At 39.2% G+C, this 25,330-nt stretch overlaps 3 protein-coding genes across 3 annotated transcripts; 1 reads left to right on the forward strand and 2 right to left on the reverse strand.

Annotated features, from left to right (window-relative positions):
- Positions 1–1,039: 1,039 nt before the first annotated feature.
- On the reverse strand, positions 1,040–11,454 carry LOC110056089 (E3 ubiquitin-protein ligase synoviolin B-like). Its single transcript, XM_020762526.2, has 12 exons — positions 11,131–11,454; positions 10,895–10,987; positions 9,432–9,737; positions 8,792–8,918; positions 7,679–7,778; positions 6,820–6,885; positions 6,014–6,333; positions 5,271–5,399; positions 5,045–5,079; positions 4,641–4,710; positions 3,399–3,582; positions 1,040–2,807 (listed from the first exon to the last, which is right to left on the reverse strand). The coding sequence occupies exons 1-12, from the start codon at positions 11,257–11,259 to the stop codon at positions 2,381–2,383; spliced, it is 1,986 nt and encodes a 661-aa protein (XP_020618185.2). The 5' UTR covers positions 11,260–11,454; the 3' UTR covers positions 1,040–2,380.
- Positions 11,455–12,509: 1,055 nt separating this feature from the next.
- LOC110056045 (uncharacterized) lies at positions 12,510–18,052 on the forward strand. The gene is made up of 4 exons (XM_020762481.2): positions 12,510–12,959; positions 13,110–13,373; positions 14,664–14,975; positions 16,395–18,052. The coding sequence occupies exons 1-4, from the start codon at positions 12,633–12,635 to the stop codon at positions 17,046–17,048; spliced, it is 1,557 nt and encodes a 518-aa protein (XP_020618140.2). The 5' UTR covers positions 12,510–12,632; the 3' UTR covers positions 17,049–18,052.
- On the reverse strand, positions 18,047–25,254 carry LOC110056142 (nuclear exosome regulator NRDE2-like). The gene is made up of 8 exons (XM_089291713.1): positions 25,044–25,254; positions 23,371–24,711; positions 22,919–23,057; positions 21,799–22,572; positions 20,803–20,958; positions 19,605–20,472; positions 19,079–19,147; positions 18,047–18,595 (listed from the first exon to the last, which is right to left on the reverse strand). Exons 1-8 carry the CDS (start codon positions 25,213–25,215, stop codon positions 18,470–18,472), a joined length of 3,645 nt encoding a protein of 1,214 aa, XP_089147839.1. The 5' UTR covers positions 25,216–25,254; the 3' UTR covers positions 18,047–18,469.
- Between the last annotated feature and the right edge of the window lie 76 nt (positions 25,255–25,330).

Here is a 25,330-nt window from a genome sequence, read left to right on the forward strand (position 1 = left end):
ATATCAGACTGAGAGTTTTAGTTTCGTCCCGGTTTCCGGTTGGACACGTTTTGCCAGAAGGTTTTTTTCTGGCACTGTTACAGCAGTTTCTGGAAGAAAAATTCCCCAGGGAACGTGAAAAGAATTAGGAATGAATGAGCTTTTCCATTTCCGCTATTTTAGGTTAAACAAAAATATTCTATTTCGATTTAAGTCGTCATTTTGATCGCGACATTGAGTAAAACCATGCATCTGCATGTCTGACTTTTCAGGAGGTGGGGCTATTTTCAGAAACCTATTTTAGGTATATACTTCATGGGTGAATGCCATAAGTGCACCGAGTATTCTTTGGCGCGCAGCTCCACTTGCAGTTGCCTAAAACTGACAATGAAAATGCTTACGGAGGGAACATTTGACTTTTTCTTTGAGGGTGGGAGTGGGGGGGCGGGGGTAATTTTGAAAAAATATCCTGCATCTAGCATACTTGTACCAAAACAACCCTCATGCACACGACCACTGCCGAAAACGAATTCACGCACGTTCTTTGAGCTGAAAAAAATCATGCCGTATAGAGAAAAAAATAACACGTGTACACACGTCTCGAGAGAAAAATTCCTTGTGCATGAAAGGGTTAAACAAATTCCTGCCTATAACGAATCTCTTGATCCTTCCGCCTCCCCCCAGCACGCCCACCCCTAAGCCAATCTCCTTATTTGTGTCGTTGAAAAGCATTTTCACTCCTAAAAAGTAGAGCCGTTAAAAACTAGTAAAGCTAAGCAATATTTCAATTGGTTTTCGGGACGGTGTTAGTCGAGCTTTTTTCCATAAACATGTTTGGCAATTTGAATCAGTGGCAATGAGCTTTGGAATTAAGTATAATCTACATAAACAATACTCCGCGGAGTCGGAGTAAAGGCTTAAGCGTCGAAAATCTTCGGACGCTACTCGGAAATCTTCGACAATCTTCGGAAAAATGATAGATGTTTTGAAAATTTATACCCAACTCTTAACCCACCTCCCGGGCTTGAGTGGTTGTAATTGAAGCTGACAGAAAGCTGTATTCTTGTATGAAAAACCTACAATTTAATTTAGTTTTTACTACATACAACCCTTTACGATTCTTTTTTCGCAACTCCATTTTAGACAGTTCTGACGCACTCTGATAAAACTATTTTAACGAGGCTGTGTAAACAGTTATGGAGTCACGTTAAAATTCAAACCCAAATTCTACAAAAGAAACAGGAAACGATACTTCTTGCTAACGTAGCCTGATTGAAAGTTTACACCGGGCTAAGTAAACAAACTTGTTTTCTGTTCCTTCTATACAATTTAGGATTTGATGTTCAAAGGTGACACCTCGTTCGTTCAAATTCACACTTTTAAATCAACAGACGATAAGAAGGAACTGATTTTCCCAAACTGTTCACAGCCTCTCTATTTTCCAACGCACGCGAAAGAAAAAGCCAGTGAAGCGAGCGCGAAGAAAGAGTGGGTGGGGGCGGGGACGCCAGCGAAGCGGGCCTAAAGGAAGAGTGCACGTTCAACGATCGAATGAAAATACGAAGAAACAGAGGGCTGTGAACGGTCTACGATTTTCCTGACATACCTATGAATCAGTAGTCTGTGAACGCAGGTATATTTCCGGCTGCAGCGCTTAGGCTCGATTTCCGCTTCTCTCAGGAGTCCGATCTGGGCTCCTTTCCTAGCTGTCGCTTGTCTCCGCCGAAAATCGTCGCGTAAAACAAGAGCCGAAATAACCGGATGCTCTCGCAGGCTAAAGAATCAGCGAATCGTTTCAAAACTTAACGAATTCGCGACTATCAACCAATCACGTAAGTGTTACCAGTTGCGCTCGTGACAAACTCTACATGTTCTATATTTAGGTTACGTTTGGGAAAGATGCAAGAAACAAGTCCTGACGAGGTGGTTTTTGACGAAAAGCGATCGTTCGAAGGATCCCACCTCGGACTTGATCCCACTGTGCAATCTAAAAAAAGATTATCACGGGAACCGACTATTCTGCTCATCATCTCTTGACCAATAATGACTTTTTAAGTATATTTCTACGAATATGAAAAATATACTATTACTTGTTATTTTAAAGCACTGCATAGAAATGATTATCATGTTCCTTTTCTCTAGGTCAATTTCCCCTGTTTTCTTGAGTCCGGGTTTGGTTTTCAACAGTGGAAAGGACTGAGACAGTTGTCCCTTGGTGACCCATATTGTCCAGCATAGCAGAATTGCCGGAATATTCGCTACATAGGACTGTCTGCGAACTAAGAATTTAAATAATGTTTTAAACTAAGAGACACCGCTCAATTGACGTTGCTTTCGGTCCACACTAATCGCCGCCAGTTCCTGCTGGATTTCTGGGAATATTCAGTCCTTCTCAGTCCCTCTAGTCCTTATTAGCACTTTCTTGACTCACGGTGCTTGAAAACCGCTCCAATCTACGTCGCCTTATTTCAGAGTTCTCGTCGCTTAAGTCAGGTTCTGTTTGTGAATTGTCCTTTTCTGCAGAAGCTACAGGTTTTGAGACTGACCCCTCCGAAGATGAAGAATCAGCCGCCGTGGAAGGCCCTGGTTGCGAAGTTGGCGATACCCCGGCTGTCAACTTTGTTTGTGTTGTCGCCGCTTCCCGTACCGTCCCAAATCCCGAGGGTCCGGCTCCGACTGTCATTGATCCCGAAGGCCCTGTTCCTTCCGTCCCTAATCCCGAGGGACCTGCTTCTGTTGTCCCTGATCCCGATGGACCTGCTCCCATGGTCCCTGATCCCGAAGGTCCTGGTGAAGTTGACGCCTGAGCCTGGTTGATGGGTGGTTGGCTGAAAGAGCAACACTATATCCTTAGGCTAAGGATCAAACTATCTATACAAGTTCTCCAGAAGATGGACACACGAAGGCTGTAGCAGGCTCAAAACAGCTTTTTATCAAGCAATGCATGCAAAAGATTGTGAAGCTGTAGCCATCTGCACGCATTACGACCCTGTGATGCTTTTTCGAATCCTTGATTTTTTGAGCCCATGATAACTGGATGCAATCTTTCGTTGTCACATAATATTTACGTTCAGTTTACCGAATCTCCCAAGTTTTCAAAACCAATTTCTATTCCCCTAGGTGAGTCGAAAAATGGAGGTTCTGTAGTATAATTTATTGCCACAAACCATCTCCATCAGACACAGGTCAAGGAAAAATTAATGATTTCTAAAACAACGAGCACTGAAGGAGCAAGCTTCTAGAGAGGATTGGGGTCATGCCCACCCAGGAAATGTTTTGGATTTTAACTTCCTAAAGTCCCCTTCCTGGGTTTCTGAGTCATGATGACAAATCTGGCTGATTTCCATAGAATGGTGGAAACCAGCATGGATTCGCACCTATCCAGATCACACACTATAGGCTTCAATGATTTAATTTACCTCTGCATGTTTACCATCTGAGTGTACTGATTGAGTTGTATTATGGCTGCATCCAGTAGGGCATGCACAGTTCGTAACATGTTGATTCTGGCCTCCACATTCTGTCTTTCTTGACCCTCAATTGCTACTAACTGCTCAACATTCAAAGATGAAAAGTCGACACTGGGTGGAGTGCTCAGAGCACCTGAAAACAGATAAAAAGTCGTAAATGCCTGCAAGGGGAATACAAACAGGCAATTATGCAACCTTTTCTTACAAAACTTGTGCCTTAATACAGGCGCCATAATTATATTTGCTTGTTATGTTTTTGTCAGATGCTGTGAACTGACAAACATTTCTCCTGTTTCTATTCAGTTTTAGTATAAATCCGCTAGTGTTCTATCAGGAATGCCATTCTCTGATTGGCTACTCTACTCACTATCTATTCTGTGATAGATAGTGAGAAGCATAGCAGTGTGCGCTTGTTAACAAATGATGGCCGCTTCTTTGCGTTTTCGAGGTGTCTGTGAATTTTGAAGGACTAGTAAATTTATAGTAAAACAATTAGATTATTTGCTCTTGATTTCTATGTGTGATAGTTGACTTGGGCTGCACCCTCGTCAACTATCGCATGATAGAAATCTCGAACGAATAATCTAATTGCTAAATAGAAACAACGGTGGAAGTTTGTGAGAATGAGAATGCTATGGGAACACGAGCCACAAGCACGCGTTGCCATATCTTTTTTAGTCTTCCCAAACTATCACAAGTTTTTCTCCGGCTCGTTAGAAGAATAGAGAAAATGTTTAATATTTCTTTTAGAAAACACTTCAAGGGAAAAGAAACATCATTTGCTTATTTCAAATATCAAAACTTAAATTCTCTTTGATTGTGCCATCATTGCAATGTTATGTTAATTTACAATATTTGTTTGACTGTTTGCTGTCATTTGCACTGAAAAAAGCCACAATGAACCCCCAGCATTGAATTCAGCAGTAAACCTCGACCAGGGCTTGAACCTGGACCACTCAATCTGGAGGCGAGCGCGCTGACCGCGAGGCTGCCACATCTCTGCATTGAGAGAGTAGTCATTTTATTAATTAATATATTTATTAAGATCTCAATTACACGTACTGACTTTGCTGGCTGACTCGTAACTGCAATTCTCTCTATAACTTGATAGCAACTTTGAGTTCCTGAACCACTATAATGAGATACACAATTATTTTGAAACTACCGGTAACATAAATCAAAATGACTCACCAAACATAAAGGGCGGCATCATAAAGGGTGGTGGAAACATAAATGGTGGAGGCATGCCAAAACCTGGCATCTGAAAACACCAAACAAACAAAAGAGCAATAAATAATAATTCTCTTCACAAGTTCTGAAATGAAAAGCAAACAAACTTTTGACTATATCTCACTGTTTTCTTCAGCAGAGTGAGCTCACATTGTCACGTAACAACAAGTGGTTAATACTAACAGATATTGTAGTTAAGTTTATAGTTTATCTAGTTAATGTTTGTGATGGCATCTGATGTGGATGGCCTCCTTGATTTTCCCTTTGATGTCCATGGTCTCTGAGTGCAATATTTTAACCCTCCCTCAAAGACTTTAACTCAGTGTTACTTATTATAATTGATTTAAAGTTTTTAAGTGCAATACCTGAGCTTGGCTGGCATCCTGAGTTGAACTTGGACCTATCAGAAGAAAGATAGAAGTGTTATGATTATATCATAGTTGAATCTTGAGTGGTGCTTGCTCAAAAAAGGCCTTTAATATTATAAGGCCCTATGACATGTAGTCAATGAAAAATTAACCGGTGTTTGGAATCATGCAACGTGAATGAAGGAACAAAGTGAAAAGATGAGAATATTTTTTATATCTGTACCTTGTGGAGGTAAAGTACTAGCAGCAGCTGATGCAGCAGCAGCACCAGGTGCAGGCTCCTGTGGTGGTTGTCCTGGTGGCATAGGAGGAACACCCATGGGTGGCCAACCAGGAAACATGGCTGGAACAGCTGAAATAAAAATCAAATTCATTCAAATGATGCAAGGCATTTTCTTTGCATATGTTCACAACAGATCCTTGTGAGTTCTTATGAACAGTAAACTGTACCTGTAATAATTGTTAAAATTCCAAAACACCAGCAAGAGTTCATGAAAACACTGAGAAAGCAAGCCCAAGCACAGGGAACAAAACATTGCAATCCTACTAGCACTTTTGTTTCTTAGTGTTTGCTGGAATGCTTGTGCTTTAGCTCATGCTACATGTAACATTGTTTTTGAAAACTTAAATCTTCTTCCATCTTCACACTACCAACACTAGGCAGCAAATAACGAATACTTATTTTCTCATGAAGTCAAGTTAGACTTAATCAAAGAATGAAAAACTTCTCCAGAAACCTTTTTAACTTGTTTCAACCTAGGCTTGGAACTTGAAAATCATAATGTTCTATGAAAGTATAGAGTTTACATTCAACAAATTGCTAAGAACATCCAATGTGGTTTTTAGACATTGCATGATTGTTTAGATTTTAACCACATTTGCATAAGGTAGGTATGTTCTTTAAGACATAAATTGTATCTGATCAGTTCTTCATTAAAAAGAAAGTGAAATGAACAAGTTCTTTACCATTTGGTGGACCTTGGGGTGGTACCCCTGGAGCAGGGGGGATTCCCATAGTGGGAGGAACCCCCATAGGAGGAAAGCCAAATGGAGGCTGTGGACCTTGCGGTGGTGGTGGCTGCTGAGGCTGTTGTGTAGGTTGAGGTCTAAGGACATCCATTCTACATGTCGGACATGTTTGTTGTCGTTGAAACCATGATCGTAAGCAGCTGGTGTGGAATATGTGATTGCAAGGTAGTTTTTTACAGCCTGTTGTCATTTCTTCACGGCATATGATGCACACATTATCACCCTGTTGGAGCTCCTCAGGTGAGGCATCTGGATAACTGTTGGAGACAGAACAGAGGGAACTTTTCAACAAGGCAGAAACTGTTTAGTGTGAAGACGAGAGATCTATGAATGTCTAAAAAGCAGCCTCCCTCAGGCAGAATTAACTGGCAATTGTACACAGGTAGCCACTAAAGAGAGGTTTTAACAAGAATGAAGGGTATGTATGACCTATAGCAGCACAGGTAAAGGTAACAGTGAAAAGATATCTTAAGCAGTTATGCTGCAACTCTTCAAGCAGTAATGAAGCAACTTTGGGGTTCAATAGGATCAAACTCATGACCTTTGGCTAGTGATTCTGGTGCAACTCTACATAAAACTGGACTACAAATTGAAGCTTATTTTAACTTGGCTCTGTTGATCATAGATGATCTTTCAAGTGCACTTGACAGCAAGTCCCACGGGAAACTCAAAGAGTGAGTTTTCTGGTCAACCAAAAATTTTCTACAGATAGGAAGCAGTTTAATACTAGCGTTCATACTTACAGTGTGTTCATGTTTCTTATGGCTCGCCGAGACATGATGACATCACTGATACATTTCTTGAATCCTCTGAAATGAAACAACAGCAACAAATGTGGTTAAGGTGAAGTTAAAGTCTGTGACTGAACTTAAGTTGACCACAGTCTAGACCATATGCCAATATCAATAGCGAGAGGCAACTGGGGGTTTCTTGCACTGCTCTTTGGTGGAATAGCAGGTTATCCCATAATACTTGCCAGTCTGACCTAACAGTTAACTGGTAACCATTTTTAATATATGGCTAGCTCTGTGAGCAGGCAAGATAAACTGAGTCCCGCGTTGTGTTGGCTAACCAAGTGGGTGAGATTTTGGTACATTGCATCTTGCCTACTTGGGACGGCCCACTATGTCCTGCAGTGAAGTAGTGTTTTTTCCATAAAATAAATCCTTCATTGAGATGGCTAGATATTGGCCTCATTCTTTTTTTTCCATGTCTATGGATTTCAACTCAGTCTCGGTCCATAAACATGCAAAAAAATAAGAACTTGGCCAATATCCAGCCATCTTGACTAAACAAGCTTAGTAAATAACCCATATGTGTTCCAGGGTGGCTGGAAGCACTTTGAGAATGGTATCTAACCCAGGAACACAACATAGCATTTGCCCTGGTAAAAATGACCACTCTATCTGGAGTCCCAAGTTGCAACTACAATCACTTTGGGAAGCTGGTTCCTTACCCAAATTATGGTAAAAAAAAGAGCTTAAAAGTTGCATTTCAGTCATTTGTAACATTACTAAATTAGCAAGGATTCTTATTTTAAGTTGACTTAAGCTTGATTCAAGCTGAAAGAGCTGATTGATAACATGGCTGGCGTAGACTTACCTTAATGTTAGGTACATGGGTCTAATTGCAAATAGTGGGAATGTATGTACTTTGATCATGATGACCATAAAACAGCTATAAAGCACAGTCTTGATAGCACCTAAAATGCAAAAAAAGTTGAAGTTTTGCAAAGGACATCAGACACAATAAAAGAAATATAAATGTAGAGGAAAGGAGGAAACAGTAATAATGTGATAGAAAACTGTTACAGTAACAACGACATATAGGAAAATACTGACAATAGTTTGGATTGTCCTATTTGAGAAAATATCTACCAGTAGATACCCTCACCCTCTACCAAATTTTAAGCAGCCTTTTTTGGAAGCCATAGTTATAGACGGATTACAATGTATTTCCTGAAACTACACATTCAACGTGCGCTTGAAATGGAAAAAATGCCTTAATCTGAGAAAGCACAAACAAAGAAAACCATTTTTCATCGTTGTGCACTTCTATAAACATAAAAAAAATTATAATTAAACAGCTGTTTCAACAAAGTTGTCCGACAAAAATATAAAAAGATAGGGGCAGTAACGGTTTAACATTGCTTAATTGAGGTTCACAGTGTTTTTGCAAGAAGGAGAAAGCATGAATACATGTGTTTCTGCTATTTCCTTCTATCACCATGAAACATCTTGAGTTTCAATCAAGCCACCGTAAACTACCTTTCAACATTGTTGCATATGCACCTACACTTTTGTAGGACAACCTTTCTCAAAACAGCTGTATACAGTCAAAAGCCAGAGCCAAATGCTAAAGTGTCACAAAACACTCCTGACCAGTCATTTGATTTTCAGAAAAGTTGAAAACACTTGCCTATAGGTCATGCTCTCTAGATTCCTCATGTTGTCACTTGCCTGTGATATTCTGTGATGACTGCAGTATCATAGATGGCTCTGGTTTTGTTAAACATAACTATCGCTGTTTCTCACACACCACTGATAGCCATGTCAAGCTGACTTCCGGCAATGGTGGGCGCAACAGAAACAACTGCCTGCCTGACAGGTCACATGACCTATACCCAGGCCCTAGTGGTGTGTGAGAAAAACATTTTTCACTTATTTCGTTTCACTCAGCCAGTGAAAAATTGCTCACTGTTTGGTTTTCTCTTACCTGTAATTAACTCAGTATAAAGAAGATAAACAGCTTTGTTGTCCCAAGGATTTTCACTTCGGAGGTCTATTATATGTAGAACATACTTCATCTGAATGGTTACTACTATTGTCAAGAGAATGGCATACTGCAATTCAAGAGGTAATGCAAAACATGAGTCAAAATTAGGCATAACGTGCATAAAGTTCTTTAAAAGAGCTAAGCCACACTACCAGCACAAGCAAACTTGTCTTAGAGTTGTTACATTATTGTTTGGATTGTAGAATTTGTGAATGATCAAATGCAGACAAAAGAAGTTAAACTGTGTTACTAAATGCAGTGAACATCCAATTATTCTCTGATTTGAGCAAAAATTCTGTACTGATACAGTACATATAGCTCTACAAAGGTCTGTGTAGCTGAATTGAATTACCTGTTGCTTTGGCACCAAAATTTATAGCTAGGCAACAAGCAATACACTCCAAGAAACTCTGTAAAGTTAAGTTACCAGAATGGAATATTTCACATAAAACTCTTCTGTGGGAAGACAGTAAATAAGATTGGAGGTATCTCAGTCTTGCTCAGAATGTTGAGGTCCTAACCATAAGCATTGGCAAAACATGAACATTTCCTTGTGGGATATTTCTAATCTATTTCTAACCTCAAATCCAAATACGAGTTGTACTGATGCTCCACTTTGCATAGTTGTATTGTAAGCAACATGGACCAGAACTGCATCCACCATGCCTAAAAACATCAGAAGAAGCACTGCTCTAACATGGAACAGCCATGTTAACAGTGGACTTCTCTCCATGTAATCAATGCGGTCTTCTGCCAACCAATGAAAACATTTCAGAAACAAAAGAAGAGTGAATTGTGCAACAAAACGAGGACTGAAGTCATCTCGGAAAACTGTGAATGCCAAGCAGGTTTCTGTAACTGCGTACCATGATCTCTCAATCAAATGCTGAAATGGAAAACAATTTAAGAGTCTGAATTTCAAAAAAATAGCAATTACTTATTGAAATTTGTGACATTCAGAATTAAGGACATCAATAAACTGTGGCTGTTTATGCAGTTACACAATGCTTCTCTAATTTTAATCTCAGTATATTGGGTTGTTGTCGATAAAGAAATCCAAAATTCCCCTCCCTTCTTTCACTTTCAGTTTTGTTTTCTAGAAGGTGTCAAGCTGTAATTGTCATCTCTTACCAAATGGCAAGGATTTTGTTGCAGCTTGAAAACCTGCGAAATTACGAGGATTTGTAAGGAAAACCACTGGTGCGTGACTGGAGGACAAAGTGTCCTTTTCCCATACAAATCCTTCTAATTTCTAATATCCATAAAAACTTCCTCCTGAAAGGATATATGCCTGATAATTTGCATGTTCTTTCTATTTCTGATTTCATTATGCATCACCATTGACTAAATAAGCATGTTCTTGAAAAGCACGTCAGGTGACAAATTTGTTACAAAAGGCCTATTGAGTTTGACTGTATTATTTTGACTACCAAACAGTTATATTACATAGCTGACACTAAAGGACGAAAAAAGAAAATTCTCAACTTGGGAATAGTGCTGATATTGCACATCTGTTTCTACACATCAGATTTGGATCTTGGGTAGCACTCTGTCCAAAAGTACTGTAAAACACTTTTGGTGCATACAGTAGTACACATTTCAAAACAACACTGACAGAGCATCTAAGTGTGTGTTTGGTGGAGTCAAAAAGTGATCCAAAGCAGAGAGGGCGTAGAGCTGTCAAGGGCAACCAGCTCTCCTTTGTTCTTTGATGTTATCATGCAAAGGTAATCAAAGGCAGTTTTGAATTTTTGTCCAATGCAACACCAAATTCTCAGAAATAATGCACAGACATTATGCAGTAAGATGAAGTAATACTGCATTTTGATCTTAGCACTCCCAGCAATGTAACATCCAAAGAGTAAAGAAGAAATTTTGTAAAGGGAAATTAACCTAGCTAGATTTACTTTCACTTCCTGTACTTCAACACATGTATGGTCTTCAATGCTGAGGCTGGGCGCTCAGTTCAAACAAATTTTAACAAATCTTACCTAAGCATTCATTAGTTTTTAGACTACAGACTACTAGCAAGAAGTATTATACCTCCATTTCTGCAGCTCGTAGCGTTCCAAAGAACACTTTCCTCATCATTTTACCGAACAAAATCACAAGCACAAATGCTTGAAGGTACAAAACCTAGCAGAGAAAAAAAATCAAGCTTACTACAAAAGCTCTTGTCAAAGCAACAAATGCGGTTACCCAGTTGAATGCTTTATCATATTCAGTGACGAAAAGCAGGGTTTTTCAGGCTCTCGAGCCAATCTAAACATAAAACTTACCGCCATACTCGGACTAGACTTAGTCAGATACACAACAGATGGATAAAACTGATGTTTTTGATAGTAAGCATTTGCTACAACAGCGCCTGTTAGTGCCAAACTGGCAGCAGTAAGCACGACTTCACGCATCTCGTACTCTGTATTTAACGACGGTATTTAGGTAACACTTTCAGCACATAATCCACAAACTCTGCTGGACCCGTTTCGCGAAAAGTACTGTAAACAGCCGGAAAAAAAATACTAATTTTCCGTGGCCACATATGACTGGACAGGGCAGAAAGGAACTAAGAATCCACACGTCTGCACATACGGGTACTTTGTTATCATTTGCAACAACCGCTGACTAGGTGATAACGGAGGCTCGAGAAAACCGCGCGGCAAAAAGTGTCGCAAGACGTAAGGCGCAGCTTCCGGTAAGGAAATGAAAGAACTTGGTCGACCTTTACAGCTATAGCGTAACAACGTCGATAAAAGCGTCCGAGCTATAAAAGGACCACTATTAATGTTTGCAGCTATTCTTAAAACGGAAGTTAATATTATAGTACCCAGCCCAGAACAAAAGAGAGGTTGATAATTGTCTTATAAACAACACATGAAAAAGAATTGCCCGCTATATAGAGATAATATTAACCAGCTGACAAATACGTTCACAAACAATTTTAGCCACTTTCCAAGTTTCAGTTGTTGTATTTTCTGTTTTTCCAGTAACTTCGGCCGTCTTAAAGATCCGTCAAAGGAAGCTGAGGGAACTTATGAGAGTGAGTGAGAGTGAGAAACTTTATTAAAGTGTCAAAAACCTTATAGCCTGGAAATAATACACCATACTAATTAGGGGACACTGCTAAAAAACTATACTAATACTAATATTAATACGATAAAAAAATAAATGACTTGAAGGGCATTATGTGCAGCATAGGATGCAGCCCTTACAGCCGGTGTCCATTAAGCGAGTTATATCCCTTTTGCGAATATAGTTTGTAAAAACCTGCAGTGTCTTATCCCTTGGGTCTGCATTCTGACGTCTTGAAACGTCCCCTGTCTGTATTAGGGGAACTTCTATGATATGTAAAAACAAATAGCTAAATGTTTTGATATGATCATCTATTGTCGCTTTATTGTTTTGATTGGCGCCCGACAAGTCACAAGACAAGAAATGAACAACTTGTCGCCCGACGAAAAGTTTCCGGCTAACGAGAATCTATCAACTGATAAATTTCTTTTTTCAACATACAATAGTACTTTCTCAAGTAATTTTATTTCTCGAAGGTTGGTTTAATAGCTGGAATGACATTTGGACTTTGTTGTTGAAAATAATTTGCCAGCAGCCGGTCCTTTTGGCTTGTTTCCGGTTTATTACGTTTAGTCACGTGATTCAGCGAGTCACGGGATGCGACCGCCATATTGGTCCACCCACATTCCTTTTTAGAAAGCAAAGAAACGACAAAAAAGGTAACAGGTTTTCGAGTTCCGTCTCCATAAAAGGCCATCCTACAACTGGCATAATGCAGAGCGAAGAATCCACAACAACAACAGAAGAACTGGAGAACATGCATTACGGAGCTCAGGCACAAGGTAGCGGAGTTCTTGATCCAACCACGATAGAAGAAGGAGCATTCGAAGCGGCGATGGCTGGCGAACACCACGATGGGCACGGAATGAAACGACAGGCAGACAGCGACGACGATGGCGACGCTGAAAATAGCATGCTAGTGGAAGAAAGACCCAAGAAAAAGACTAGAGGACGGGTGAAAATCGAAATGAAGTTTATCTCGAACAAACTGAGAAGATACACGACGTTTAGTAAAAGGAAAACTGGAATAATGAAAAAGGTTGGTTTTTCAGTTGACGGCGACGGAAGATAAGCTTAATTAGCCCGCGCTTTTTAGCTTATATTTTTCAATATATTGTGGAAAAAGATTCTTTTTTTACTTTTTAAAATTTCCCTTTGAATTTTACCATATTTTTTATTACTTTTATAGGCTTACGAGCTGAGCACGCTAACCGGAACCCAGGTGATGTTGTTGGTCGCTTCAGAAACTGGGCATGTTTACACGTTCGCCACTAGAAAGCTACAGCCGATGATAACTTCGGAGAGTGGGAAAGCTCTCATTCAAACTTGCTTGAATTCGCCCGATCCTCCAGTTTCTCAGATTCCAAATCCGGACCAGAGAATGTCTGCTACGGGATACGAAGAAACAGATTTGACTTACACGGTCAACGAAAACGACGCTGACAAAATGCAGGTTAGCGGTATATTTGAACTCGAGTTCACAGTGCAATACAGCTCTCATCTGCTTGTGTCTTTGTACGTTTTGTGCCAGCGATAAAAAATATTAAGAGATCTAATCTATGCATCTATGGGTACGTTATTTGAACGATTGGTAATTCGATTTTTTAGTCGTTTTTTTTTTTTTCGGAGTCCGGGATACTTGATTACAAATTTATAAATATACCTCGCTTCTGAAGGGTATTTAGTATCGAAGCATATTTGTCCATCATTTTCTGCGCTTTTGGCATCTTTTCAAATTTTTCTAACCTTCAATGGTCGTCTTTTTTTCCAGAGAATGTACAAATCGATTGTTTTTATATAGTTTTCTCTCACTTTCGCGGCAAATCGTTCGCGTAAAATTTTCAAACTCCGCGTCCTTTAAAACATTCCAACCATATATGGCACCCGTTTCCTTCTTTGGTACGTTTCCTGCCCATTTTTGGAGACGAAGTAAGCGTTTGTTTGTCCCTTTCATTCGCCTTGTTTGGGGAATCCTCTTCTTGTCCTTCTAGACTCGAATTTGTGGGCAAATGAGTCGAAAAAGATACTGTTAGAGTTTCCTCGAGGGAAATATTCACTTTCGCTTTCTTTTAGTTAGAATCGTAATTTGATATTTTATTGGCGCATGAAGTATTCTTTGGTCTTGACAGCTTCGAGTCGATCTTTGGCTTTGCCAAAATGTAGCGTCTTTATGAAATACGACCGAAGTAATCAACAATGCCACACACTAAACATCATCGTAATTTCCTGTCTTTACCAATTCCATTATATGGATTACTGAGTATTTCTGAACCAGAAAATCATATTGATTAATGTATTGTGAGAAAATGAGCGTTCGAAAAAAATAGTCTCTGAAGGGAAATAATTTCGTAACATTTTAAGCATCTCTGTTTTTTTTTTCTCCAGTAAATAAATAATTGCAGTCGTTTTTCAACTCGTGTTTATCATTATCATCATCAGGAAATTTGCACCATCACAGAGAGAATTTAAAAAAAAAAAAAAAAAAACTTGTACAAACTTAAATAGGATAATTCAGGATCTAAGTTATATGATTTTGGAGTAAACAGGAAGCTATGCATAATGTGATTAATAACAGGCAACAAACAAATTTAATAGACAAAATATTTCACTAGATAATAATATAAGGAAAAAGTCCATACCTTTAATTAATATGTTACTTGTGATACATGAATTGCATTGAGATTTTTATTTCGTGTACACTTGTGTGAAATTCATGCTCATTTTGAATTCTGTACATTTGTAGGATCGGGGTGGTATTTTTACCTCACAGCAAATAGACACTAATCAAGGTTTGACAGTAGGTGCATTATCAGGCACCAGTGGACCTATGACTGGCATAACAGCCTTGCCTGCAACAGGCCATTCCTTCCCCATCACCACATACATTCCGCCATCAAACATTCAACACCAAGGGGGGAACAAGAATGCTTCTGTTCAATCATCATACTCTGTTCAGGCCATGCCGGGGGGAGCCTTTACCACTATCTTTGCACCGGGGACATCGGTTCAGCTGGGACAGACACTTGCCCAAGGACAGCAACAGGGTTCTGTACAGGTAAGAAAGACGATTTCATTTGTTCATCTCTACTTCAAATGATAGGGGTAAAATTTCTCTATTGTCTGGAGTTAAAAATTTAAAATAAATCCTAGCAGCAGTTTTAGATGCTGGATGCTTGGGACTAATTACTTGTGCTATACTTTTGGATGTAATACATTACACTTGTTATGCACAGCTATTTAGTCTCCCTCAACAGTCAAACCCTTCTCATTTTGGCAAGTTTTTGTTTTTGAGAGTTGCTCAGATCTTAGAACTTATTTCAGAAATAAAGAATTTAATTTCTTCCAGTTCAGTCTAGATTTTTGAATATTTCAGACTTACAAGAACTTGTTTATATTTTGTCTTATAATTGCCAAAGTGAAAATAATTAATATGCAAATTGAGATCTTTCATATTTTCACTTGTATGCAAAAATCATTGGTTAGAAGATCTGGTTGAGTTGTACTAAACAAAAGCTATTATCTATTAGACTGTGTTATGACAGTTTTGGTCAAAATATGTTGTTGTGATTGTGAACAATTTTTCCATTACAATGGATTGAAGAATGCACTCCGACTTCTGAACACGATCCTTATTCGGTGTTTTATAAACATGAACAGCAGGACAGCTTAAATTTTGGAATTTTAAGAGTGTGAAAGTTGTTTGTCTCAGTTCACTTCATGATTATAACCTGCTGGAGGTATGCTTGTCCTTTTTGGGTATTCAACAAACTAGACACTGAGTGTTCTCTGCAAAGTGAGTGTGTGACTATTTTCAGTAATAGAAACTATCAAGCATTGCAATATTTGTTCAACTGAGGAATTTAAAAGTCATTCCAACAACGTTTTCACGGCACTCTGTCCTTGAAAGGGAAGGGGATCAATTATATTGCTCAGTGGAGATAAGAATTTCCAGCAGTTGAAAAATTGGCAGACGTTTCAAGCTTGGGGCAAATTGTTGCTATATATTTGTAATTTGTTAGTATTCCCTTGAACCAGGGAGGAGTGAAAAGTTTAAAAGTATATGAAGACCCTTTTAATTGTAAGGCTAAAAATACTGACTGATGCCAGTGAAACAATCATTGAATTTGAGCTTATCATGAAATTCTCCGAGCATGTTTTTCAAATTTCTGAGACTTTCTGAACCAAATAACACTAGTGAAATTCATGGATTCTGTTGAACTCAGTTAATATCTGCGGGGACTGAAAGTATTTCAGCATTGACAGGATGTCCATGTTACACAAGTGTATTAAATTTTAACAGGATGTGTATCCAAGCATGGGATTTCAGCGTGTTAAGAGATGAAAACTTTCTCTCTGCTGTTGTCTCATTCTTATAAAGGGGCTTCAATTATTGTCACCAACATGCGCATTGACTCTCAGTTGCCCCATTTTTCTCACCATAATTTCATACTTTAATATTTTCCATCCTGGGCAGGTTTTGACACAGCCAGCTGTACAGATCCAGCGAGTACAGCAGCCCCATAACCAGACAGTCCAAGTAAATGCCGTCAACCCCACTACATCATCCAACACCATCACCTTGCCTATTGTCCAGGATACAAGCCAAACTCATGAACATAATGTGGACCACTCATCTGGATCACAAGGCAACAACTTGCAGTCTGTCGGAACTGTTGTGGTGCCTATAGCAACCAATCAAGATGGAAGTGTTGTTTCCCTGGGAAATGTTGTCCCTTCGTCCATGATGCTGTCGTCTTCGCAAGCAAGCCAAATCCCGGTGATGTACAGTGTGTATGCATCACCCTCATCTGGACTGGTGACTGTATCTAATCTCTCTGACAGTGGCACAGATCAGACCTCAGGGCACACCCATCACTTGTCAGGAGAGGCAAGTGACATATCCCAGCAGACGCTTCCAGGATCTCTTTCCCTTGCCACAGTTCAAGTACACCAGGACATAAACTCTGGTGTGCATGCGTATGCCGCACAGGCAGTGGTCACTGAGAGCAGTGGCACTCAAACTGCCGATGATATCCATACTATTGTAAGTGATCATGGGTCTCTAACTGTGGGTACAGACTCTGACACAGGCATTGTCAAAAATGATTTGTCTGTGCCAGTGAATTAACTTTCCATTAGTTAACTTCGAGGGTAAACTTTTCATTTTGGAAAAGTTCAGCAATTTGAAGACCCAACATGCTAATATGTGGTGTTTAGCATCATTAATTATTACATTTAACAGAGGGTAATAACATTTTGAGCAGAAAATGGTAAATGATATCAGCCTTGTACTTAGCATTTTATGCACCCTATCTGAACTTGCTAAATTCAGAATACAATAGTAATTAATGTTAAACTCTGAATAGGAGCAAGATTTTTAGCTAGTTTGGTAAGTTAGACTACTTGTATCACTAGCTATATAATAAAACCCCAAAGTGTACATAATTGGCACTGATCAAGCCACAACATTCAGCTGAAATCCTAAGCTCAAAGCAAAACTCGGAAAAATACTTTTTAGAGTAGTAAAAACAGGTCTAAGAGCAAAGCACCAATACCCGCTTGAATACAGTAGATTGTAAAAAGATATTTTAATTTCTTTATTTCCGTGTCAGATCAAGGCATTTTTTCGTCTCTGTGGTTTTGATGACATTTCCTAAGCATCTGCTACTGTTGACTTTTCATTGAAGGCAGAGTTCACAACCTGTTAACCGAACCTTTGATGTTTGCCAAATTATGGTAAAAGGAAAGGAGAATGTGGAATAAGATGATAACATTACATCAATTTCAAGGACTCTTTCCTGGTATTAATTTTTGGCAAATGCAGATGTAAAGAGAGGCTCAGCTTGCAGGAAACCTCAGTGAAACTGATTTATATCATCACTTTAAAAAAAGTAGTATAATTCTTATTATATTATTATTATTTAGTTGTCAACAGTTTCTGCTGTATTTAGATGTAAATATTTATAAATAGTAACCAGCATGTACATTTTCTTGATATGATAATCAATGAGCATGCAGAAACAGACAAAAATGTAAGTATTATATATTCCAGAATTTTGTTACAATTTTTATAACCACTGTTTCTTGGCATTGAAAATACAAAATCAATAAAAAGACAATAGCATCTTACAATGGAGACTTGTGTTTTAATGTCAATAGTCACCTCGTACAAGAATGTGACTGGACTTGGGACAGTTTCTTTGATTTGTTTAAAAAAACAGATGTAATACAGTGAAATCTCACTAAGAAGGACATCTGTGGGTCTGCTTTAAATAGAGTTAGGTTGAAGTGAACAATGGCTCTCATTTTCAGCTGTCAGTAACCCATTGCTCAACTGTAAGCCAACACATTTCAGTTCACGACTTACCAACACATTGCCGACAGGTTACCAACAGACTACCAACAGTTCACTGACTGTTGGCTGAATGTCGGCTGACAGTCGTCGGTGTACTTGATAAACTCAAATTTTTCTATATCAGGTCTGGCCTGATTTTATCTTTCGCTACAACTTTATATGGGCAGTTTGACAGCACCAACTATTTCAGTGCATTAACACTCTTGAAGGAGTTCGATTTCTTCAAGTGGAGCATGTAGCCTGATTTCTTTCTCGGTCATTAAATCGACAATGTCTTGAATGTCATCTGGTATATGCTGCACTGCATCCATGTACAAAACCTGAAGTGAATTAACAGAAATTTTGAGAGTCTGTTTTAAGGGCTTGCTTTGGAAGTGAATTTTAAAATAGAAATTTGAGTTTGCTCTCTGTTTCAAACTTCAAAAATTAATGTTTTGGCAGAGACCAATCAAAGATATAAAATGTTTAAGACCTAGTAATGACCACTATGGTTTTCATGCATCTGTTATTCTTTCGATTTGCCTGATAGTGAGGTTTTGAGGTTTTCCAATGCTCAACAGTGTGTAATGCATCCTGGACGAAAATGGGTCTTTAATCTTTCCAGTATCGAAGTTTTTGGCTCAAATCTCATGCACGTCCTCAGAATGTACAAGGTCTGTTCCCCTGAAAAGCAGACATCTTTCCACAGACGAGCGACAGCGGGAAGTACATGTAGACCCATGTTTGCAGGCTTAAGTCTGTATTTTATGTCAATATTTGCAGGACTGACCAGTTTTAATAGTAATAAGATTTGTTATAATTACCTTGGCCCAGGGACAACTCTGGAGAGCCTGGTAGAACACTGACTTGACTTTCTCTTTCCCAAGTTTTGACTAAAAAGGGAAATTAAAACTGTAAGTGGCAAATTACCAGTAAACCAGAGAGGGAAGTAGATGATGAAAACTGCCCCAAACCTTCTAAGCCTCGTCATTGTTGTTGTACCTTTTAGGGGTAAAATACCAGGTTTGGTACCTTTTAAGGTGTTCAGCCCTAAAAGGTCCACAGTAGGAGCTTTTGAGGTACGTTTTAGGGTATCAAGCCAAAAAAAGTCAGTGTGAGTTAATGTGTTGTTTTTGAATTGGTACCTAGCCTCTTAGGAGAGAAAAATGTTTCAAGCCAGGCCCACAAAACAGTTTGTACCTCTTAAGGTTTCTTTTCACAATTTCTGACGAGCACCCCTATCCTTTTTATATGGGAATCCGCCCGGGGCTGCATCATGACTTTATTAATTGAATAATTGTGTAACTTAAGCACTAAATGGAGTAAGTAAAAAAAGTTTCAGTTACATACTTCAAATTGCATAAACATCCTCCATAATGCCACACAGTGTCTCCCAGAAGGAAAGGAGATTGCTCTTTCAAACAAAGAACGTTGACGATGGACTACACCAGTGACTGGAAGAGAAGTAACAGCTGCGGAGATTTCTTGCGAGCCTAGAGCAGAGAGATCATTGCATTCCATGACTGATACCAGGGACTTAACCCTAAGCTGCTCATAATAAATTGCAAAGATCCATGGAACAGGTGTGGTGGCCTTTTGGGCAGCCTTGTCAAGAATCCTTCTGATCTCACCAGTGAGAATTGACTTTGATTCACGCTGAATGTAAAATGAGAGAAATTCAGGATTATCAGGAAATTTCTCCAATGCAAAGTGTACAATATTTCTAGTGTCTTTCAGGGGCAGCGTTCTGCCACACGTGCAGTGAAATCTAAACAGCCTGATGTAAAAGCTTAGAATGAGTTCAATGTCCATCTCAAGGAGGTGAGCTTGATCACATGAAGCGACTGAAATAATATCATTACACACAGACAATACACCTTGAATGCCAGTGCTCAAGTATTCAAATAAAACACTACAAGCTTCAAGATGAACTGCCAGACTTCCAGAGGCAATGTCGCAGTCAAGCAACTGTCTCTTTTCTTGGGACGACTCAGTTGTGCCAGTAATTCCTTGGTGGTATTTCTGGTAGATTCTACGAGACTTCAGCAGTCGAACAGCAGACATGTCAGCAGTTGATGTATTGGACGTGGAAGGTTGAAAGTTTGCTCCCTCGGCAAATGTGGTCAAGATCTGTAATGCTTTCTTGTTTTCCTCACTTGACATAACCTGCGACTCTTCTGAGTTTCCAGTGACACCAACTTCAAGCTCAGCATATGACCTGATAACAAAAGAGGAAATGTTGTTATCATAAAAAGAAGGATACCGGTAATTTTACACTGTACTCGTTATCAATAAAATAAAGTTCTGGTTGCAGGGATTAAGAAAATGTACAGAAACTATACACACTGGCATAATGGCTACATGTAGTTTGTTTTCTTCTGGATTGAGAGGTCCAAGTTTGAGTCTCGTAGCCTGGTTGAGGCTGCAGGATATGTGGTGGCTTAACTTTTACAGTGCTGGACTCTGGAGCAAGTAGAAAATTCTTAACAATTAAAAATTAAAAATCACAGAATTTGTTTCAAAACCAGAATAAAATAGTTGGTCGAACCTGACAAGAGGTGCTAAAGCTGTCCTTCTGCTCTGTTCATCAGAAAACATTTCACCGCCCATCGTGAGAGTGGAGTCAAACATTCTGCGAGCTTCATCAGTGTTACCAGATAACCACTCTATCTCTGCAAAAGCTTTCCACAGTGTCAGGTCATTCCTGAATTTCAAAAATTAGCATCATAAATCTACTTATTAATATACTGTTGTAAGAAAACATTTACTGTCAGTAGCAGAGGCACCTCAACAAATTCAAATGCTCGTGGAGGGTGTCTGCAAATGGAATGGGTTCAGTTCAGTAAGGAAGGTGTCAGATTAAAGTTGCTGTCCATTTAATGGAAGTGTCCTTGTATGACTGGTCTCCACTTTTAAGAGATGTCCACTTTGAGAGGTATAAACTTATTGGAGGAGTCCATATTTTGAATTTATTCACACCTCTGAATGAGAAACGCCCTTTTAGATGGCGGCTGCTTTATATGAGTGGTAATGACGTATGAAAGGTGTCAATATATTGAAGATATCCACTCTGTATGGAGAGTGTATACTTAGAGTAGGTTTGTGCTCTAGTTATGGTATTGACTGCTCTCTTTTGGAAGGTGTCATCTTATTGGAGCTGCCTGGTAATGAGAGTTGTTCAGTTATGGACTTTGTGTCCACTTTGGAAGATGTGCATGCTTAGTGGAAGTTTCCACAATACAGAATATCCACTCATAGGACAGTGTCAGTAGTATATTCAGGTGGGATGCAATGTTAGTAATATAACTTGATTAACAGTCAAGTGAATGTATGAAAGATCATTTGAACTGTGGAGAAAGATATAAAGACATTATTGATCATCGCAGTTATAGTCACAACTTAAGTAGTTGTGAGTATAACTATGATGATCAATAATGTCTCTATAACTTGATTAATATTGTAGTAGTGTCCTACATCTGCAATGATCAAGATCAACATGACTGTACATTCTTTTAACTAGCTAAACTTCAATCATTTTACAAACCTGTTTTCTGGTTGCTTAAGAAGGCTTTTGGCTAATTTCCTTACATCTTTGTACTTCTTTTTACTTTCCTTTATGGATGGTACCTTCTGAGTAAGGCCAAACTCAAACCAGAGCCACAACACCATCAGGAAACTTCTCGTTGCTCCTTCAAATACTGGAAAGATTTGTACAAAGATATTTCTTGCAAGGTTCAAAGCCTCTGATGAGGGCCACTGTTTGTTAGTTGTGTTGGTGGAGTTGCTGTCATCCCAATGGTATGACTGCCACAAACCAAAAAATTGAGACATTGTAAAGTTGCCAGACTCTAACAGCTGTGACTCATGCTCTAAGGAGATGTTCAGGAATCTTTGCACATCGGCATTTGTTGATGAGTTCACACAAGGCACTGACACTCCCAGCAACTTCAAGAAAGACAAGACAAGCTTAAGCTTGTTCCCTGGATCAGTGATTTTGAACAAGCTTGAGCTAATGTCATCAAACAAAACAAGTCTTTCAGCATCATCACAATCATCCTCTGTTTGATCTTTTTTGGCATCTGGTTGCCATGGCAATAAATGTCTTCTCTGTCTGGATAATTCAACTTGTACCCAGTTCTTCCACAGAGGCTTATTTTTATCAACTTCAATCTCATCGTCATGATCATCAAGAGAATCACTCTCATCTGTGGCACTGGTGGAATTTGCCTTGAAAATCTTCTTGACATCAATTGTCACCTCAGTCATGTTTTCTGCAGCCATCCAGGACTTCCAACCTCTTGCACCATCTTCACCAAACCTTAATTGTCATACAATGGAATAACAGCCCAAATTAGACAACCATAAGCTGTCATTAACTTGCCAAAGAGAAACATTCATTGACTAGAGATTCAGCTTGCTGACACAGATTTCCCTTTGTTAGTGATGTGGTTTTCGTTTTGGCCTGGATAGGCTGTAGAACACTATCACATGACCTCCAGAAATATCACAAATTAAAACAGCTCGTGCAAGAATTCTAATTTTGAGGTCATTGAGTTTTACGTGCATGATGTCATGGTGATTTGAATTTTTTTTCTATTAAAACCATCAACTTGCCAAAAAAAATTTAAAGCTAGATATTGGTGATGTATTGCACAGTCATGTACCTTGGTTGTCCACTGTCCCAAAAAGTTTCCAGGAAAGCTATCTGTCCAGTCACAGGAGTGTTCTTCTCCAGATCATGTGAGCAGAAACAGTTTAATTCAATCATGGCCTGGATGCAAGCAACAGCTTTTTCTGTGTGACCTGAAGAGCACAGACATAATCTCAGTATGAATTGCTACAAACTTAGGGTTCATCTCATCTCTTTACTTGAATTGTCCTACTAGAATGTGTGGTGTAATGGCAGTTAATCCATTTTAGAAAAATAGTGCAGCTACATAGCAGTTAACCATTAATTAGCTAGATCAGGTGGCTGACTTTTGTTAGGTTTTAACCTCAGACCTGCTTCTTATCCAGAACACTTGACATGTAGTAAGGTTTATAAATTGATGGTCCAAGGCAACGTAACAGGTAGATTGAATTGACAAGCCTGTAAGTTAAAATAAAAATCAATTACCTGACTGCCTTGTAAATTGGCATTCCCTGATGAACAAATCTAACATTTCCTCCTCCAGGTCGCCTTCAGCCCGGTGAGATGCAAATGTCCCTTCCTTGATTGATGACAGAGTGCTCAAACACTTGCCAAATACTGCTGTTGTCTTACTAAATGAAAACACTGAAAATCTGGACTGCATGAACAACAAGTAATGTCTCCACAGCAGAGTATTGTTAGGATGGACAAAGCTGACTCTTTTCCATTTCTGAACCAGTTCTTCAGCGTCCATGATCTCATTACAAAGATCTAAGTGGCCCACTATCAATTCAACTGAGTTTGGATTTTTTTGCAAAGCTTTTTCAAAAACAGCAATCTTCTTTTCGATTATGGTCCTTGTGGCAGCTTTTCTTCTCTCCCGACCAGTTGCTGTAAAGCTCGATTTCACAGAGTCCTCTTTTCTGACAATCTCTTCTTGAAAGTCAACAAGAGCCAGCCAAGTTTGAATGTCCTGTGGGTTGTCATGCAAGATCTTGTTTAACTCACGAGTCTTTTGCAAGGTTTCAGATTCATGAGAATCTCTATCGGCAGTTGATTCCTCCACTTTTCTTCTGAGAGAATCATCCTTTACCATCTCATCCTGACAGGATAACTCCAGGGGAACATAACCTCTAACATCAGCTAAATTACTTCTCTGATCTGGTTTCTTTGTGATACTGGACAGTGTTATAGAAATGTTCTCAGTGCTTCCTGGAACTTGGAAATCATTAACATTCCAATACCTTTCAACAGGTCTTGCCTTTTTCTTTTTCTTTCCCTTCTGTTCTGTCAACTCGATAACTTGATGTTTGCTGAGCCCAAGGCAAGTCACATTTGACCTCATCTTATACAACGCAATGTCCAGTCTGTACAGTGTGTTGTACATTCGATTTGCTATGTCAGGTTTTCTGTGAAGTCTAAAAGCTTTCTCAGGGGCAAGATTTGCCTCTTCAATCCAAATTGTATCTGGTTTGCAAACATCTTCAGTGATACACTCTTTGTGCTCTGATTTATCATACTTATGCCTATGTTTCTTTTTTTGTTTATGCTTCTTTTTGTCCTTGTGGTGTTTCCTGACCTTTTCAGTAGAGCTTGGACATTCCTTTTTGATTTCTTTGTCATGGAGTTGTCTTTCTTCATCTGAACTAGAAATGTCAACAAGAGTGCGTTTACTTCTTTGGTGTACAAATTGTGGACGCACTTCGGTAGCTTTTTCCAATGAGTACTGCTTACACTCTGTGTCAACAATTTCATGTTGGTCACTTTCAAAAGCTAAACTAACATCTTTGTAGCTTTCATTTCTAAGCCAGTTTGGCTGGCCGACTCCTGCAAAACAAGACAGGCAGCACTGTCAAATCCTTAGTTCTACTCGTTCTTGCAGATGTAAATTATGCACAAGACCTTATCGCCTTTGGTCAGAGAAAGCTCAAGTATAAAGCTCAACATACTGCGGCAAACTACTGACAACCATGAAAACGTTTTAGCTAACGTAAGTTCCTTTTAAAAGAGATAAGGCATATTAAAGCAGAAAGCCCCGTTTAATTAAGACAGATACTCTTCCTGTTAGTCTGGCTGGGCTAGGGTCGTCGTTTTTGAAGACCTTGAATGCCAAATCGCGATAACTTTGACGCCATACATGTTCCAGTTTAAAAGCTTACCACTATCAACATCTACAGGCTGTGTTTCCACGTTAGAAGAAGCGTATGGAAAAATAAGGCCACGGGATGTCCCAACTGATTTATTTTGGGACCCCAGTATTGGAAATAATGTCTGATTTGGAAGGTATTTGGTCTTTGAAACACTGTCGGCTTCATCTGTCTTTTCCGCCATCTTGAAAGACCAAAAAATTGCGGGCGCAAGACAAACTTTCCCCCCCGCCCCCCCCCCCTTCCCTTCCCCTTACGCGCAGAGCATCGTCGCGGGAACGCAAAAAAAAAAAAGCGGG

Source organism: Orbicella faveolata, unplaced genomic scaffold (genome assembly GCF_042242905.1).
Source record: "Orbicella faveolata isolate gen_17 unplaced genomic scaffold, um_ofav_v1 contig_24, whole genome shotgun sequence".
Taxonomy (NCBI): domain Eukaryota; kingdom Metazoa; phylum Cnidaria; class Anthozoa; order Scleractinia; family Merulinidae; genus Orbicella; species Orbicella faveolata.